The 20,205-nt window shown below is 40.0% G+C and overlaps 1 protein-coding gene and 1 pseudogene across 5 annotated transcripts in view; both read right to left on the reverse strand.

Annotated features, from left to right (window-relative positions):
- The window catches only part of AHCYL2 (adenosylhomocysteinase like 2), a 190,559-nt gene that overhangs the window by 11,795 nt on the left and 158,559 nt on the right, over nt 1-20,205 (reverse strand). For all 5 annotated transcript variants that reach the window (XM_070369251.1, XM_005905267.2, XM_070369250.1 and 2 more), the window contains 7 exons: nt 14,263-14,357; nt 11,588-11,694; nt 8,589-8,705; nt 6,567-6,630; nt 5,999-6,087; nt 2,910-2,980; nt 710-804 (listed from right to left, as the gene is read on the reverse strand). In XM_070369251.1, coding sequence (XP_070225352.1) covers nt 710-804; nt 2,910-2,980; nt 5,999-6,087; nt 6,567-6,630; nt 8,589-8,705; nt 11,588-11,694; nt 14,263-14,357 — 638 coding nt within the window. The remainder of the gene's footprint in view (nt 1-709; nt 805-2,909; nt 2,981-5,998; nt 6,088-6,566; nt 6,631-8,588; nt 8,706-11,587; nt 11,695-14,262; nt 14,358-20,205) is intronic.
- On the reverse strand, nt 17,278-19,142 carry LOC102267170 (zinc finger protein 512-like; annotated as a pseudogene).

A 20,205-nucleotide genomic window follows, 5' to 3' on the forward strand; every position in this document is an offset into this window, starting at 1 on the left:
GATACTTTGGTAAGTCTAATAAACAGCACTTCTATTAACTATTACTTGGGCAACTTGGTAGGATCAAGTGTTCTGTTGGATTGGAAAATTTTTGATGACTATAATAAAACTAGAGAATCAAGGCGATAGATTTTCCAGGGTTGAGGAACACATGCTACTGAACTGATTGTGACACCTGGAGATCCAACACTATAGTTTGGAAAATACATTAAGGGAAGAGTTAGCACCATGAAAGAGGGAGATAAAGAAAAGAAACCACAATATTTGATAGACACAGTCAATCTTAAGCAGTATTCTCATTCCAGCCTATAGATTTCTCTGCCTTGACTTGTTTCCTTAGACCAACCTACTTGTTTCACTTTTATAGCAAATTCAAATATCCCCCAAATACTGACTAGGATACTGATTCACATTTATTATGTCCCTTTTTGCTCTTAATCCTAAACACAAAGATGAAATGGCTTACAGTACAAGTAGGCATCAAGCTTAGGTGGAAAAACAATCATTTGAAATGATTAAGTTGAGATGAAGAAGCTTTGTAGAATCCATACACAAAGGCCAAAAGGCTAGTGAGTGAACAGACTGTGAACAGCTCTGCCAGTACAGCCATGTTTAGGATGGCTGGTGACCCTGCTTCTTCTTCTAGTTTATGTTTCTTGGGAAAGAGGGAAAAAATAAAAGCCCCCAGTGATAAGTCTCTTGATCTTACCACATCAATCTCCGTGTTGGAATGTCCCATGTTACAAACAATGCAGCTATTCTTCATACGATCTAAATGCTCTCTGGTTACCACATTCTTATTACCTTAAAAACAGAAGAGATATCCACATGAAAAGGAATGAAGTTCGACTCTTTCTCATACTATATGTAAACTGAACTTAAAATGGGTCAGAGACCGAAATGTAAGAATTAAAACTATAAAACTCCAAGCAAAGCATGGGAATAAATCTTTGTGACCTGGGTTAGACAATGGTTTCTTAGATAATAATACCTAAAGCACAAGCAACCAAAGGAAAAAATAAACTGACTACATTGAAATTAAATCATGTGCTGCAAATGATACCAATAAGAAAACGAACTGACAACCTATACAAAGGGACAAAATACTTGCAAATCATATATATGATAAAAATTCTTACAGATCAATAATAAAATTTCTACAGAACTCTTACAACTCAAAAATAAAACAACAACTCATTTTTTAAAGAAAGTTTTTGGCTGCACCATGTGGCATGCAGGATCTTAGTTCCCCAACCAAGGCTCAAACCCTGCCTGTGCTGGGAGCTCCCCTGTATTGGGAGCACAGAATCTTCAACACTGGACCATTGGGGAAGTCCCAAAGACAACTCATTTTAAAAATGAGTAAAGGATCTGAATTAACATTTTCAAAAGAAGATGTACAAAAATGTGTTGACATGCACATGCAAAGATGCAAATCAATACCACAATGACACAGTACTTCACACATACTAGGATGGCTATAATCGAAAAATCAGAAAGTAACAAGTGTTGACAAGGATGTAGAGAAATTGTAACTCATGCATTGTTGGCCGGATGTAAAATAACGTAGTTACTTTGGAAGGTTTGGCATTTCCTTGAAATGTTACAAGTAGAGTTATCATATGATCCACTTGTAGGTATACATCCAAAAGAACTAAGGACACGTTCACATAAAACTTGCATACAGTGTTCACAGCAGCATTGCTCATAACAGCCAAAAAGTAAAAACAACCCAAGTGTCCATCAACTGAAGAATGGACATCACTGAAATGTGATATAATCTTAAAATGGAATGTTATTCAGCAATCAAAAGGAATGAAATACATGCTACAACATGCATGAAAGATGAAAATATTAAGCTAGGTATAAAATGCCAGTCACAAAAGAAAAACATAATGTATGGTTATATTAAATTACCCAGAATAGGCAAATCTATAGAGACAGAAAATTTAATCGTAGCCTAGGGCTGGGGAAAAGTGGAGGGTAGAAAGAGGAGTGACTGCTAATGATGTAAGACTTCTTTGGGGGATGATAAAAAATGTTGTGGAATTAGATAATGGGATGTTGTACAACGTTAGTAAAAATCACTGAACTATATACTTTAAAAGGTGATTTTTACGGTATGTAAATTACATCTCAATAAAAAAAATTAGATTCTGATGGTTGTATGACCTCATGAATTTGCTAGAAAACAGAAATGTATGGTAAATGAATTACACGTCAATAAAGTTACTTACAAAGAAAAGAGATTGAGGGGTTGATGTGAAACAAGAACAGTTTCTTATGGTCCCTCTTTGCCCCCAGCACCCCCTTTAGGCTATAAATAATAGTTTTATTCTTAAATATTCTGATTTTCCTCCTTTAAAATAGTTATAAAAGAAATGCAATATTCCAATGGAAAGATAATAGTATGTATCTCAGTATAAGGAAAGTAGCCGTATCTCATATTACTCTCTAAAACTCAAAACCTACCTCTTTGGGAATTAACGTCGCTACCTTGCCCACTTTCTCCAACCATGAGAAATTTTGCTCTAGCCTTGCTTTAGTTATAGGGACTAGAAAGAAATACACATCACTTTTGGAAGTAAAAATTTTTTTTAAATGTACAAATTTAAGATCTGGCTTCCCAAATAAAACCCATTGGTAGCCATCTGCTAGGTAACTGAGGATGGACAGAGATATAAAGCAGTTAAAAGGGCTAGAGAGAAACTTTTCCTCTAGGGATGACCTAATGGTACACTTCTGGTCAGATCTCTAAAGAGGTGGGAAGAACAGGAAAGATTGGTTTTGTGGACTACTATCTCTGGCTTTCAGAGTTTGGTTTTGTTTAGAGCATTTCCAGTCATTTTTCACTTGTTCCATGCCAAGTGTTCCCAAATGCCATCCCACTGTCTGTGTCACAATCATACCTGTACAGGTAATAACAATATCCACTTGTCGGATGACCTCATTTAATTTCACCAGTCGAAATCCATCCATACTGTAGAAATAAAGTACGATCAGTTAACCTAAATAGGCAGCTGGGAAGCCTTCTGCCACATAACCTCAAAAGCTAGTACCCAAGTTGCTTTGGTACCTATGTCACTTTTTGGTATGGCTGGACTATTCTTAGCAGTGAAAAATTCAAACTGCTTCCTTAGTTCACATAGGACAGAAATAAAAGGTTCTTTCTACCACCGGGACCTCATTCTTCTTGATAATAGAGAGACAGGGTTAACTGTGAAACCCCAATCAACTTCCAGGAAGTGTCATTCTACCTGAGCCTAGTGCCCCACTGAAACTGCTCTCCCCAAGATCATCAATGATCTCCTGGATGCCAAAAGCAAATTTTTCTTGAGACTCTAATATTACTTGATTTCCTCTGTTACATAAACATTATTTGCCTTTTTAAAACTCTATTGTCCTGGAGTCCATGATGCTGTTTTCTCTTGGTTTTCCTAATTTTCTGATTGCTCCTTCTGGATCTCAGTCAATCCTTACATGTTGGTACCCTGTGGGGTGTTCTTTTCCTCTCTTTTTTCAGCATTTATCCATTCTTGCCCCTTGGATATAAATGATGCCTCACAGGCGGCTTATTTTCACATTGATATCTTTAGCTTAGATCTCTCCAAAGCGTCAGAGCCATGGATCAAATTATCCACTGGATAGCCCCTCCTCATGTCCCACAAAGACCTCAAACTTATTATCTTCCCCACTCCACCATGCCTATCTGTCTCTTCTATGTTTTCTACCAACCCTATCTATCTCTTCTTCTATATTTTGTGTCTTAACCAACAACACTGCTGTTCGCCCAACTCTAAAAGTCAAACTATAATGTCCTAGCCTACTGCCTCTCTCTAGTTAAAACTGTCACCAAATTCAGTTGATTCTTTTTCCTTAATTCCTTAAAACCTCTTTAATCTATACCGACTCAATAGAGTTTGAACAAACTCCAGGAGATAGTGAAGGACAGGGAAGCCTAGTGCACTGCAGTCCATGAGGTCACAAAGAGTCAGAAATGACTTAGTGACTAAACAACAATCTAGTCCCTCTTCTTTACACATGTAGGCCTGACATTCAGATTGTATTATTCCTTGCTATGGTAGACTCTGGCCCAATCTCATTGCCTCTAAGTTTATATCTAATTCATTTTTCAGAGTGATTTCCTGAAATGCAGTCTGGATCAGGTCACTTGCCTGCTTAAAATATTAATACTTCAGTGAGATTGCTTAGTATCAAGATAAGACAGGAAGACTTAAGTTGATATATGTGGGCAGCTCCATTAAGATTACTTCCAGCTTCTTAAATATAAACGTTATGCTCTCTCCTTCCTAGGAGACCCTTGAAAATGTTCCCTGTACCTGGAACTTACTTTCAAACTAAGAAGTCACTTAAACAAGTTTCAAGACTCAGCTCTATTGACACCTCTTTCTACCCTACCCCGCCTTGCTCTATCTTTTATTTATGTTTAATGGTCATTTTTTTTTAATTGGAAGTTTTTAAATCTCCTGCTCTTTAGTTAGATATTCCTCCTTAGTGCCCCCACAGAAGCATGTGCTATTTATCTCTATCATTGCCCTTATTACACTGCATGGCGGTTATTTGTCTGTGTGCTTCTAAAAGCAGGAATTTGTTTCATTCTTCCACTCATCCTATTCATTCTCACCACAGAGCAGAGTACCTAACATAGAATAAGTGCTCAATTCACGTTTATAAGGTAGTTTGAATCAGTATCTCAATCAGTATTAAAGCATGTTTAGGTTTTTCTAATAAACCCTGAAAGTGCTAGAATGGTGACAGTTCCCCTTGTGTGCTGGGCCTTGACTTAGACAAAGTCAACACCTCTGTTGGAGAAAACTGTGGGTTGATGGCTGGCATGTGTGAGGAGTGGTAGGCCAGGGGAAATGTCATGCCTCATCTATCGTGGGTGCCTTCCTTGGGCGGGTTAATGGTAAAGACTGAGTGGGTTATTCAGGCTACAGACACGGGGACTGTGTGGTTGTTTTCAGGGACAGTGGTACTAAGTTGGCCAAAAAGTTCATTTCATTTTTCTGTAAGATTTTATCCAATATTTCTATCCTGTTGAGGGTGGCAAGAGACAATTTTAATAAGTTACCACTTAGTGGGCATGTACTATGTGACAGCCCCTCTACACTGTGCATAGTTATATATTTATTATAATGTATGTGTTAGTCATTCAGTCATGTTCAACTCTTTGCAACACCATGGACTGTAGCCCACCAGGCTCCTCTGTCCATGGGATTCTCCAGGTAAGAATACTGGAGTGGGTAGCCATTTCTTTCTCCAGGGGATCTTCTCGACCCAGGGATTGAACCTGGGTCTCCTGCACTGCAGGCAGATTCTTTACCATCTGAGCCACCAGGGGAGCATTATCATAATAATTATATAATTATTTTCTGAACTTTCATAATTGAGGTAGATAAGATTACACACAATTTACAGATGAGAGGAACTATTTTTTAAATTTTAACTTTGGAATCATTTCAAGCTTAAGAATTATAAGCACAGTACAAACAACTCCTGTGTATCCTTCAATCAGAGTTAGTAGATTTTACTCGTCACTTGGTTTGTCTGACATTTCTTCCTGATCACACTGAGGTGACGCATCTGGGGGAGGCATGTGACAGAAGTGCTCTTTTAGGTGCATCACTTTGGAAAGGATCTGACGCCAGCCTATTTCTTTTTTGATCATTGTTTTCAAAGGGAGAGGGATGGCATGTGGAGCTGGGAAGGGGCTACCTGTTTTCTGACTCAAGGTGTCCCCTGTTACTGCTTGCACAGGAGTTGCAAATTCTAGCTTCTCTGATAATCTCTGTTCTCCCAGAGCAGAGCTCCTAGGTCTTTGAAAGACGGGTGCTTACAGTTAATACCAGCCTCTCAGGATCCAGGCCCCTCCAAGAGAAAATGTTACGTTAAAAGGCCATTCTTTGGAGGCAGTTACAAGATCACATTAGACAGTGCTGCAAAGGAAAAAGCAGATCTCCTTGTGCATGCTTACCAGGCTTGAAGAGCGCAGATGGGGTCGATCTCAGTCACATACACAATGGAGCCCATAGCTTTCAAGGCAGCACAGCACCCCTTCCCGACCTGGAGAGAGGAGAAAGAACGCATGATAAGGAAAGTCACGAAGAAAACAGCTCCTCAAAGCTTCTGGAGAAGTGTACCCTCCTTTCCGCCCCCAAAGGGAATTTCACTGAATAGATTCATGCTTGGGGGAAATAGGAAAAAAAATAAATGAATGCATTTCATAAACAAACTCTTCAGCCCTGCTTAGCACATGCATGTGCACAAGTACACCCACACTCACGATTTATAATCAAAACACAAGCTAAAAGAACATCGCAAACAGCGCATTGGAACAGTCAGAAAATCAACTTAAGGAAAAAATAGCAAAAATGCAAAGGGAAAAAGAAAGATTGTACTTTAACCAGAGGGCTTCTGAAGTTACTTTTTCCCCATTTAAAATGGTAAATGAATGTAGTTTGATGTCCACAGAAGTGAAAAGTTCTAGTATATTTCTGCAAAATACATTTTAAATTCCTAATAACTGAAAGATTAAATCTTACCTCTCCATAGCCACAGACTACCACCTGCTTCCCACCAAACATCATGTCTGTTGTTCTTTTAAGTCTACAGGGGAAGAAAAATTCAATCAGAAAAAATCTCTAGTTTCTCCCTTAAGATTAGATTGAGTCCCTTTGTTTTCATGGTGGGTTTTTTTTTTTTTTTGGTTTTGGGTCTTTGTTTTGAATGTTGAAAGTAAGCCTGGTTTCTATTCTAAAGAAACTATTTAATGACTAGAAAGAAAAGCTCAATAAAATATGCATTTTCTGACTCCATGCTATCCAATCAATTCCATCTATATGTGAGGGTTTTTTCTTTTTTTTCCCCTTGTCCTGGGAGTAGTGCAAAAGGGAAGAAGTTATAGACCACAAAGTAACTTTTAAACATAAAAGCAATATATATTTATTATATAACATTTAGAATATATAATATTTGGAAATAAAGATAAAAAGTAAATAAAAATAATGTAATTTTATTTAGGAGGTGACAGAGCTCTGGCTTAATGTAAACTTTCTAGCTTATTGAATGAGATACATAAAATATAATATTGATAAATGAGTCTTATATTTAGTAGTATCACAATGGCCAATAGGTCCCACATTAATTCAGGTAGGGTAATAGGCAACAAGGTGGAGAAGAGCCATGAAACATGCCAACATTGACTGCATAAGCAGTGAGTTTTCTGGGCTGAGTCCTTTGCAGACATGTTCTACTTCTTTGTCTCTGAGTCTCTATGAGGCTAGAATAAAGGTCCTTACTGTTTTCAGGCTCTCTTGGAAGAAGTTGTAGGAGCAGTTTCTGGTTTCTCTTTAGGTCTGGTTGATCTCCCTTCTCTAGGAAGCCCTGGCTAGGCAGAAGAAACTTTTCAACTAAAATCTGCCATTCTGAGACAGTTCTGACAAATGTCTGTGGGTCTTTCTACTCATCTATCTGGTTAACCTCTCCTGTTGAAAAGAGTCTAAAAATGCCCCAAGGGAAAGTAGAAATCTATCTTTTTAATGACTTGACAACTCCACTCACTAGGAACTAGTGTAACTCCATGAACCCTGATAAGACTCAGTAACTATCAATTAAGTGCAGAGGCAATTTCTGTCAAGTGATGAGGGTAAGTCTGGTTGGCGACAACCGTATTCAACAGTCATGGCTTAGAATGGTCCTGGACTGGCTCAGCACCAGCAAGGAAATCACTAGTGCCTGTGGTGTTCCAATCTGCCTGATGTTCAGTCTGGTAATGTGGCCCACAGGCCCTTTCTTCACTTTTCCATTAACCTATATATGATGGAAACCATTTGGTTTGGCAGTATTCTAAACCAACTTAATGCTTTCATACATAGAATTATTGAGTCATCTTAGCAAGAAAGAAGAAATGTCAGGACACAAGTGCAGACAGCAACTGGGTTCTGGAAGAACACAGTTTTTGGTATATTATATCTAAGTAGATTTTTTTTCAGACTTGTAGTCCTCACAGATTTGCCTCTGGGAAATGACCCTTTGCTCACCATGATTTTCCAGATGGCCAAAGAACTGTTATGATGGTTGTAACTTAAGTCATGACAACATGACCTGGAAGAGAAATACCAGGAACCTTTTCCTAAATCACCAAAGATACTTACTTATACTGACTTTAGTTACTGACTTCCAGTCTTGATAGGATGACAAAGTAAAAACTGTCACCAAAAGACAGGAGTTGGTCTGATTTTTTAAGTAAAATAGATTCACTTGCAATAGCGATAGCAATGGTAACTCTATGTCATAAAATACTGAGTATTGAGTATGATGTAATAGTGATAGCAAAGGTATCTTTGGGTTATAAAATATTGAGTATGATATGTGTTATAAAATATTATGTCTAAGATACAACTAGTTTCATCCTATAAGGTATATATATAGAAACAAAGAATACATTTTCAGAGTCTGTATACAGCTTAGAGGTGCTACACAAATCATTTCCAGAAACAACCAAAACCAAAAAATTTAGAACCTCAATTCAACAACTGAAGTTCACTCCAAAGATAATCCATTACCCATCAAGAATTGATTCACGGCAACAGTAGAGGTTGTCAAATTTCTGTTTCGTGACTGAGTCATTGACATTCATGGCTGGAACACACAGCTTCCCAGCTTTGGATAGCTGGTAGAGCCTAAGGAAAAAGGAAATAAAAAAGAACATAAAATAATGAGATATTACAATCCATCAGTTTCATATCAAATTTTACAAATAAGTTAATTGAGTAGGCATGAGAGCCTGAGACACAACTAGTTTCATCCTATAAAGTATATATACAGAAATAGAGAATACTTTTTCCAGAGTCTATATACAGCTTAGAAATAAAGATCTTAATCAAAAGGCACATGGGGAAAATCTTTAACCCACCTCTAAATTTTAAGGATTAAAATGTAAAACTTTAAATTGCTTATTAGTTTTATCTCTTTTTAATTATGAGAAACTTTTAAGTACTGTTTTAATCCCACTACTCTAAAGCAACAATTTTAACTTTCAAATAGTCTTAATTTCATAATTTCAGTATCAGATCAGATCAGATCAGTCGCTCAGTTGTGTCTGACTCTATGCGACCCCATGAATCGCAGCACGCCTGTCTATCACCAACTCCCGGAGTTCCCTGAGACTCACGTCCATCAAGTCAGTGATGCCATCCAGCCATCTCATCCTCTGTCGTCCCCTTCTCCTCCTGCCCCGAATCCCTCCCAGCATCAGAGTCTTTTCCAATGAGTCAACTCTTCGCATGAGGTGGCCAAAGTACTGGAGTTTCAGCTTTAGCATCATTCCTTCCATAGAAATCCCAGGGCTGATCTCCTTCAGAATGGACTGGTTGGATCTCCTTGCAGTCCAAGGGACTCTCAGGAGTCTTCTCCAACACCACAGTTCAAAACCATCAATTCTTTGGCGCTCAGCCTTCTTCACAGTCCAACTCTCAGATCCATACATGACCACAGGAAAAACCATAGCCTTGACTAGACGGACCTTTGTTGGCAAAGTAATGTCTCTGCTTTTGAACATGCTATCTAGGTTGTTCATAACTTTCCTTCCAAGGAGTAAGCGTCTTTTAATTTCATGGCTGCAGTCACCATCTGCAGTGATTCTGGAGCCCAGAAAAATAAAGTCTGACACTGTTTCCACTGTTTCCCCATCTATTTCCCATGAAGTGATGGGACCAGATGCCATGATCTTCATTTTCTGAATGTTGAGCTTTAAGTCAACTTTTTCACTCTCCTCTTTCACTTTCATCAAGAGGCTTTTGAGTTCCTCTTCACTTTCTGCCATAAGGGTGGTGTCATCTGCATATCTGAGGTTATTGAGATTTCTCCCGGCAACCTTGATTCCAGCTTGTGTTTCTTCCAGTCCAGCGTTTCTCATGATGTACTCTGCATATAAGTTGAATAAACAGGGTGACAATATACAGCCTTGACAAACTCCTTTTCCTATTTGGAACCAGTCTGTTGTTCCATGTCCAGTTCTAACTGTTGCTTCCTGACCTGCATATAGGTTTCTCAAGAGGCAGGTCAGGTGGTCTGGTATTCCCATCTCTTTCAGAATTTTCCACCATTTATTGTGATCCACATACTCAAAGGCTTTGGCATAGTCAATAAAGCAGAAATAGGTGGTTTTCTGGAACTCTCTTGCTTTTTCCATGATCCAGCGGATGTTGGCAGTTTGATCTCTGGTTCCTCTGCCTTTTCTAAAACCAGCTTGAACATCTGGAAGTTCATGGTTCATGTACTGCTGAAGCCTGGCTTGGAGAATTTTGAGCATTACTTTACTAGCGTGTGAGATGAGTGCAATTGTGCGGTAGTTTGAGCATTCTTTGGCATTGCCTTTCTTTGGGATTGGAATGAAAACTGACCTTTTCCAGTCCTGTGGCCACTGCTGAGTTTTCCAAATTTGCTAAATATGTATATCTACACGCATACTAAGTCGCTTCAGTCATGTCTGACTCTGTGCAACCCTATGGACTGTAGCCCACCAGGCTCTTCTGTCCATGGATTCTCCAGGCAAGAATACTGGAGTGGACTGCCATTCCCTTCTCCAGAGGATCTTCCTGACCCAGGGATCAAATCCACACCTCCTGCATTGGTGGGTGGGTTCTTTACCACTAGCACCACCTGGGAAGTCCATATATCCATATGTAGGGTTATTTATTTTTTTAAATTCAGTCAACTAAAAGTTAGAACCAGATGTTTTATTCAAAACTCACCTCTTTCTAAAAGTTTGAAAATTTGGGACAATTCATAGTTTTATACATTCAAAAAGATCACAATATAATGAAAGCAGTGATAGTGGCTTATTCAGAATTTATTTCCCTAAAACTTTCTTACTTTAGCTCTTTCTGGGTAAATAATAGGAAACAGAAATGGTTAAATTGTATTCAGGGAATTAAGACTCATTTGAGAAACAGAACCCTAAATACTTGCTCTCTGTGTATGAATGTAAGCTCTCTGAGGGACCAGAATTTTTTTCCCCACTGCAAGATCCCTAGCATGGTTTTTAGAGCAGTTATTGGTTCAATGCAGAAGTTCAATAAGTGAATTTGTCCAAAAAAGACAAGCAGTCATTGTATTACAGTGCTAGAAAACATGAGGCCCACACTGTTCCGCTATCCACTCCTCACTATTTAAGTTTGTTATTTGTGTTGTTAATTTAAAACACAAGTATGTGGATTCAGATCTCATCATTTCAGAGCATCATTCTAATTTTTAACATAATGTAGTCTATAAGTGGGCTTCTCTGGTGGCTCAGTGGTAAAGAATCCACCTGCCAATGCAGGAGACTTGGGTTTGATCCCTGGGTCGGGAAGATCCCCTAGAGAAGGAAACGGCAACCCACTCCACTATTCTTCCTGGGAAAACCCCATGGACAGAGAAGCCTGGTGGGCTACCATCCATGGACTTGCAAAGAGTTGAACATGACTTAGCAAATAAACAGCAACAACAATTCTGTAAGTATGTGATTACATGAACATATGTCCAGGCTGTATAAAGCCAGCATGCCTATGTCAAATCTTACCTATGAACTCCGGTAACACTCTCCTCCACTATGCCCTTGATTTTCTTAAACATGTTGGGATACTTCTTATAAATCCAGTGAGTAAGATCCCCTCCATCATCCAAGATCTGGAATAATAAGCATCAATAATGTCATATTTAAAATTTTGTAAATGGTTAAACAAAGTAATTTACAGTGGTCATTATACAGAAGAAAACGACAGTGAGATGAAAGGTCAACTGTAATTCTCACAGCCAAGTGAACTTCCCAAATGACATACCTACGAGGATCAAACTATACAGCAATGCCATGAGGATTTTCTTATGGACTAATAGCTTAAGTGATCATCTAGACCACTAGCTCCTGACTGTACTATAGTCAGAAAGCTTAAACCTAATAGCATATTTATAGTAGTTAAATTCAGGACTTTGAATATAATCAGTGAAAGCTTAGTAAAACCAGATAATTAGTCTCTCTCCCAGAACAATGGCTTATAAAACTGTATTTGTTAATCCTTTACTTCTCCCAAAGCACAGGCATTCTCCTACCCAAAATGCTCAGGCAGCACTGTAGGGTTTTGCCTAGCACAACCTCACACTCTCTATAAACCAAATTAAAAATAACTAGGGAACTGTGCAGCATGTAGGTGTGCAAGCATGCCTCTGAACAGCTCATCACTATTTCAGGTTGGGATTAAAGACAAACACAAAGCTGTGCCCACTGGAGCTTTCATCAGCAGAGGAAAGTTTCTGAATTATAAATAAGCTAAAGAAAGATCAGCTTAGAATACGATTAGGCAGTAGGCTGTGGCATTTCAGCCCTTTACCTAGCTGTCAGAAATGCTTGGCAGGACTTTCCAAATTGTCACATCCACTCTCCCAGAAAGACCCACACGACTGAGCTGCCCTCTGCTGGCACGTGCCCATTTTGCAGTTCCATCAGTTAACTCCACAAGTGTCAAAGGCGCCATCCTGGATCCCTGCCTACACACAATCTCCGATCTTGTGTCTAATACCTGACCTCTTTTTTGCTTCTGCCCTTGTTTTTTTGTTTTGTTTTGGGCAGCACCACTTAGCTTATGGAATCCTAGTTTCCTGATCAGGGACTGAACCCAGGCCCTTGGCAGTGAGAACATGGAGTCCTAACCACTGGACCGCCAGGGAATTCCCAATTCTGCTCCTGCTGTTAATCTATTTTCTCTGATTCCACCAAACCTTATTTGGGAGTAGAGATCCAAGGCTGGACTCACTCTTACACTTGCTCCATACTGTAAGTCAGTGCTCCATTTTTCTTGTGGTAGAAACCCTCAGAACAGAGTCCCTAAGGAACAGAAAGGGTCCTCTGCATTTCTCTCTCCCTTTTTACATGTATGAAATCCCTCATGGCATTTTTCCTTGCAGCCTCTGATCCCTAGCATACAAAACATGCTATACAGGAAAGACAGTATCTTAGAATAACTATTCTCATCCACTTTTTCCTCTTAACAAAGATTTTGAATACAGGCAGGTGGTTGCTATCCCTAATATTTATTTAATGAATAAAGCCTATAATTATCAGTCTGTCATTCTACTGCAGAAAATTCTTGTCACTCAGGAATCTTCCTGAGGTTAGCGAGCAAGTAAAAGTACTAGATCTTTACAGGATCCAAAAAGATTATGGGTACTGTTTTCTGGGGTCACAGTTCTTATTCTTGTCTTACTCACTTTGTCAACCTTTCCAGCAGTTTGTGCTGATCTACAATCTGTAAATGCTTGCTATGTACAATGCCCTGTCCTCCCTATGTTCGTGACTATACCATTAATATTTTATTCCCAGTAGAACCTCTGTCAGTCACACTCTGTGTGCTGGAATGAGCTGACTCATCATGCAGCCAACTCCTCCCTCCCTTTGAGGATACAAAGGTTTTAACCCAGCTTTCCTCAAATCAACTCTTGGTGCATTATGACCTGCATCACAGAATCTAGAAAGACAGGCTGCTTCTCCTTCTGTCTCCCAGGTAAAGCCTGCTCTGCAGTCTTTAGCAGCAAGTAATAGTTGGACTAGAGCTTCAAGGATTCTTGTTTTTAGTTGATTTCCTTAATTTCTCCTCTCACTCCTATCCAGAAAGGTTTGCAAAGTAGGAGTACATTGTACTTGTGCAGCTTTGTGCTTCCCCTTATGAATCTAATATGCTATCAGACTTCAAGCACTTTTAAAAAAAGTGAAACAAAAATAAAAACTAAGCAAAAATTAAAAGCCCCAACTTCCTAAGGTGAGAAATGAATAAAGAAGAAATTTGAACTTGGATCCCTTCAGGTTTACTATAAATTTAGCATGTGATTCTAGAGAGAAAGCTATGTACCACTGGAGCTGTGTGTGTTGGGGGAGGTGCTGGTGAGCAGTGTTAGGGGATAGTAACTCATTCATCTTACTTTTTAACCAGTCATGTGTGAACCCAGAGTAGTATTTTAACGCTGCTGATGAATATGAGCACTTCTAAGATCAGCACTGACAATTATAAGCACTTTGAGGCTATAAAGAGGTTTAATATTCTTGGGATGTCCTAAGCATAAGCATCTAGTTCTGCTGGAAGCCCAGGTGCATCAGATGAAAAAGGAAACATCTTCCTTCCTGTTGGGAAACCCTCTCCCAGGCTACATCCTCCCTCCCTGTACCCCCAGGTCCCAATGAACTATGCTAACAGAAACCTAACACACCATGTTTGGCTGCCAGCCCTCCACATTCACACATCTGTCAATGCACCACCAGAAGTCATCTTCTGACTCTCCTTTCCAGGCAAACACAGGAAATCCTGAGAAACAAGAACAAAGAGAAACCATTAAAGCCTGAAAAAAGGGCTGACCCTCAGTTTTGGCAAGAAGATGAGATGCTAGTTTTTCCCAGTTCCAAACTTGTTTTGCCGTACTTCGTAGGCTGATGTTCTTCACTGATTAAATATTGTCTTCAGCCCCCTTTATCCATTCCTTCGTCTTTGATGGTCGTTTTATTCTTGTTAGACCAAAGAGGACAAACAAAAGGGCCAAGAGTATGAGGGATGCTAAAAATATGACTAAAGGCAAAAAAGAGGAAACTAGAAATATGTACTTTTTCATCTAGTCCAACTAGAATTCCCACCATTTCCCAACTACATTTTGATCTTTCTTTGCTTCTCTACCTTAGTCATTCCACCTTCTTCATCAGGAAAACTCTTACACTCTTCTTCTTCTGTTCAAATGTTGCTACACTTCACTGGCCAGTTAAGTGGCATGTTCCTAATGAAGCCTTATTAACTCAGCTGTAAGTGATCTCTCATGGAATCTGATCTTTTATTAGCCCCTTGCTGGTACACTGAATGTGGACGTATGATCTGTTGTGGCATTATCATATATGTCCTTGTATTATCATTGTTTGTAAATGTGTCTTTTCTCCTCAACTACAATATAAGGTTCTCAGTGCAAAGACTCTCTTATTTGCCCTTAGAGTCAGTCAATAAGCATTTGTTGGAAAAAAAATGAATGTATATGTACAATTAATTGAACTACATATTTATATATGTGCACTTTCTATACATAATTTACACATTAATAAAAATCTTACAAATTAATGTAAATGAAAGAACAAATAAAATGTTGACAGTGTTTGCAAAAGGAGAGATACATGCACTATAGAACTTTCCCAGAATTTCTCATGAGCTCTGATGCAAATTTTTGTACCCTGATCTGTGTTGTGCTGTCAGAGAGGGAGTGCAAGAAACCGGCAAAGTCCACACTTCTCTATTTCTTTTTTTCTGACACAGTCATTTATTCTTCTTGCCATTGGCAAACACTCCCCAAATCTTACTCACCAGAAATTAACAGAGCGTCTCCATTTTCCTCCCTGACAATCCTTATGAATGGAAAGGGCTTTAAGGGAGCAACTGCCAGTAACAATGTCGAGTGGATAGACCATGTCCTTCCTTTGTTTCAAAACTACCCATTCTGGCAGTATCCCAACCAGGTTTCAACGCTCCTGTGTTTCAAAGTGGTCTTCACAAAAGCCCACATTTTAAGGCTATATGGAGGAGCACAGAGAAAAGTTAATAGTGGTAATAGCCTTGTAGATTTTGAAAAGGCAGTATTAGTCCACATCAGGGTTAAAGGGTCTCTGGCTTTTAATGTGGTGTAAGCCACAAAAATTGGCAATAATATAGAAGACCAATATTTACGGAAAAGGGGAAGAGAATTCAGAAATACAACAGAACTGCTCTAATCAATGCTCCAGGAAAAGCCATCCTGAAGGAGAAACAGCCTAACAGATACTATAGGCTAGGCAAGAGGTTCAGAAAAAGAACTCTTCTTTCCAACTCCAGATAAATATCTACACTTGGTGTCAAAGTGTCAGGTTATAAAGAGGACAAAACACAATGTCTAAAAAAGAGGGTAGAGGACAACATTCTCAGAAAATGCAGACAGACAGACCTTGGCTAAAGGGAGATACGAGAACTTAAGAGGGCTGACTAACAATCAGGTCAAGTCCAGGGGAGAAGGAATGTACACTTGGCTACCAATCTTCATGGCACTACCAGCAATATTAGGGTTCTCTGTCAAATATCAGAGGCAAAAGGGTATTACTCCTCAATCCTCAAAACTGTAGGAACAAGATAAACTGCAGGAAAGTTGATCTGAGGTGGTATTTATTTGTGCTGCTTTCTTCTTTCCAGTCATTTTATGTGAGACATATTTCTCCTAAGGCTGCACATCATGCCTGTGGGTCTGGTTACCAACTGCCACCTGGGACAAAGTATTTCCCAGGAAAACTTGTGTCCAGCGGGTCTAGCTTTATTATTCTAAGTATTTTCTCACTTTCAATCCTAAAACCATAATGAGACAACAGCCTCCATAAATTCTGTCACCCAGGCAGACAGGGGAACCTTATTAAAGGAGTGACAACAATTCTAGGTTCTAGGCTTGTTATATCACAAATACAAAATCATCAGTTGGTATGGTTTTGAAAAGTTAGTTTGTGGAGAAGGGAATGGCAATCCACTCCAGTATTCTTGCCTGGAGAATCCCATGGACAGAGGAGCCTGGCAGACTACAGTCCATGGGGTTGCAAAGAGTCGGACAGGACTGAGTGACTAACACTACTAAAAGCCTAGCTGACACCACACTCAAAGCTGAACAGTTGCTTAGGTTCTTTGGTCTGTGGCTGAGGGATGGAGCTATTCATATGTGGAGATGTACTGGATTTAAAATCAGCTTTGTAAAACCATTCTGGAATAAAGCTCAACTGGAAAAGTGAAAAAAAAAAAGTTAGTTTGGAATCATTTTATAAGATAGATGATGGAATAACTACGGAATCAATGGCACTTCCAAGAACATTCTATAGCCCAGTATGGAAAGGCTAATCGAACAAGTTTCTTAGTCTTGTACAGGGCAAGAGGGCCTACAGTGGACCTTAAGGGGGAGCTCTTTGGGCAAGAGGAGAGAAAATAGGGGGGCTCCAGTGAGAATATCAGGAAAATCTACCAAGAAGAAGATGGGGGTGGGGGTAGTGGAGGGTTCACAAGAATCAGTAGAAGAAACAGTGAAATTTACACAGGAGCAAGGACCTGAGACTGTCACAGCCTTACACAAACAGCTGAAATAGTAAACTTCTCTTTACTCGGCTCCCGTGACTCAGGCCTCTCCACACAGGTCCCTGTGACAACAGCCTTCCATCTACTCTCCCAGGAGTGCTTTCACACTGACCGCCTATTTCCTTCCTCATTTATGACTCGTCTTTGGGGACTTGATTTTCTGGAACTGTGTTGGCACTGGCTTCTGTTCTGGTTGTCTACAGTATGTACATCTCTACAGGGTGTCGCCACTAGCAGTACCTCATGATTCCTCCTCTGATCCTTCCCTACTCTAAGACTCGGCTCTGTCTCAGGAAGCTCAATGCCGGGCTGCTGCCGCCACCTTAGAAACCATCGGCTCCTGGGCTACCACATCCACTTCTCTTCTTCTTGCTGTTGCTGTTTTATCTTCACCAGCTTCTCAAAGCTTTCGGTTGTTGTTGGGTTGACAACAAACCAATCCTCAGAGTGGACAGAGTTGACGTGATACGTGACACCACTCTCTGACACAAATTCTTTCTGACAGAGAAGTGAAGTGAAGTGAAGTGAAGTGAAGTGAAGTCGCTCAGTCGTGTCCGACTCTTTGCGATCCCATGGACTGTAGTCTACCAGGCTTCTCTGTCCATGGGATTTTCCAGGCAAGAGTACTGCAGTGGGTTGCCATTTCCATTTTCTGACAGAAGACACTTGTATTTTCCAGCCACAAACGTTCCCAAAGTACAAGAGCCCAGGTGAGCTTTAAGACCAGATGCACTACTGTTGACAGCCTCACAACCCTGGTTAGGACACTGAATGCGATGATACTTCTGACTTCTATTTGTGTAGTACTTCTTGGCTGAAGGTCAGTAGCCCAGGACAAGTATATTTTAACTTCCAATCATCAGGTACCAGATCCTGAAGCACCTTTCTCTCAGGCCATTCCTTGGCCAGTTCATCAGAAGCCAGTTCCTGCAGGTGGTACACAGCTATCTGCCTCTGAACTCGGTCTCCACTCTTTGACTCCAAGCTCATGTCCTTCAAGCACTCTGGCTGTCCTGACTCTGGAAAGAAGAATACAGTACTATGCTCTTATATACAAGTGATATACGAGTCCAGTCTTCAATCTATACAGCTTTCCACAGTGGTGACATTTCAGGTCATCTTCTCCAGCTCAGCAGCCCCTTTGCTCATTTTCTCACATGGTACAGATATCCCACGATGCTGGTGAAGCTACTAGAGCAACTCTCATGCATGCATCTCAGCTTTCCCAGTTTCTTGAGAACTGTTCAGAGACGTTCCCTCTCACTTGGCTCATCTATTTCATCTCCAGCCTTAAAATGGGGAAGCTATTATGATTTGCCATGACATGATACTTCATCTCTGCTAGTGAAAGAAGCTGTTTCCCACAATGACGACAGGTAAACATTTCCTATTTACAGTTTCCCTGTGTTTCTTTAAGCCCTCTATGGTCTCCCTACTGCCTGGCAGGTAGGACAGGAGACACTGCCTTCATCCACAATTTCTAAGTACCACTGTTCCTCTAAACTGCCTGCTGCATAAGCCGGTGGTTCCTTCCAAATACGGTGAGTCTGGGCTTTGGGATTAGGCTGAGCTTTAGGCTGCTGCTTCCTCCCATAAAGCTTATGCTTCTTCTGTGGAAATTCTCTGATAGTCTTCATCTTCTTCCTGCCTGTGTTTCCTTTTTCCTTTGGTTGATATTCCATCTGACCCTTCTACATGGGAAGCAGCAGCTGACTTGATCCTTCTCATCTTCACCCTGTAGGTAGATTTTCGGAAGGATGCTAGAAAATCACTCCCTGGTTCACGAAGCAGATGATGAACCGCTTAAGGAGTCATCATGAGGGATAGTGTACTGGAAACTCTTATCCTTTATGGAGGATTGGGTTCTGCTATTCTTAGCTTCCATGATCCTCGTGCTTCTCTGCTGCTTAAAGGGTGTGGGTCCCGGGGTAGCGGGCACTGCACAGAGTCTGGAAGACATCACTCCCTCTCCTCGCCTAACAAATTGACCCAACGGCTCCAGCCAGACAATGCCACTTCCGCTCTCCTCTCCACTCCCAGATGTGGAGTCGGGGCCGCGAACCCTCTCTGTTTCTTTTGTCCTTCAAGTGTCAGTGGCTGTTGTGTTCAAATATTAGTCTGCCAGGTCAAGTCCTGTTTAGTGCTAAAGCAGAAGTACCAAACATTAAATCAGAGCACACTGCTGAAAAACCAGTAGGACCACAAAATTATATCTGAAGCATTTTCTTTTCTAATCCATATGACCTGGAAAGTGAAAGTCGCTCAGTCGTGTCCGAGTCTTTGCAACCCCATGGACTATACAGTCCATGGAATTTTCTAGGCCAGAATATTGGAATGGGTAGCTGTTCCTTTCTCCAGGGGATCTTCCCAACCCAGGGATCAAACCCAGGTCTCCTGCATTGCAGGCAGATACTTTACCAGCTGAGCCACAAGGGAAACCCCATATGACCTTAGACAGTGAATGTGTTCACTGGTGCTCTAATATTAGCAAGGCAAGGCAAAGCATTAACTAATAATGGAATATCAGACATAAGAAGATATTTGTGGCTGTAAAGCAATACAGTTACCTTGATCATATTTAACAAAAAGAAGTTCAGAAAGAGAGAAACCTCATCAAGAATAGGGACCCACCAAAACATGGAGACAGTCTAAGTGTTCATCAACAGATGAAGGGATAAAGAAGATGTGGGGGGTGTGTGTGTGTGTATGTGTGTGTATATATATATAATAGAATATTACTGAGCCTTGAAAAAGAATGAAATAATGCCATTTGCAGCAACATGGATGGACCTTGAGATTATCATACTAAGTAAATTAAAATATTAAATAATATCACTTATATGTGGAATCTAAAAAACAGTATACATGAACTTATTTACCAAATGGAAAGACTCACAGACATAGAACACAACTTATGGCTACCAAAGGGGAAGGTGCAAGACAGACAAATTAGGAGTATGGGATTAACAGATACACACTACCATATATATATATTAGATAAACAACAAGGATTTACTATATGGCATAAGAAAACACATTCAGC

This window comes from Bos mutus, chromosome 4 (genome assembly GCF_027580195.1).
Source record: "Bos mutus isolate GX-2022 chromosome 4, NWIPB_WYAK_1.1, whole genome shotgun sequence".
Taxonomy (NCBI): Eukaryota; Metazoa; Chordata; class Mammalia; order Artiodactyla; family Bovidae; genus Bos; species Bos mutus.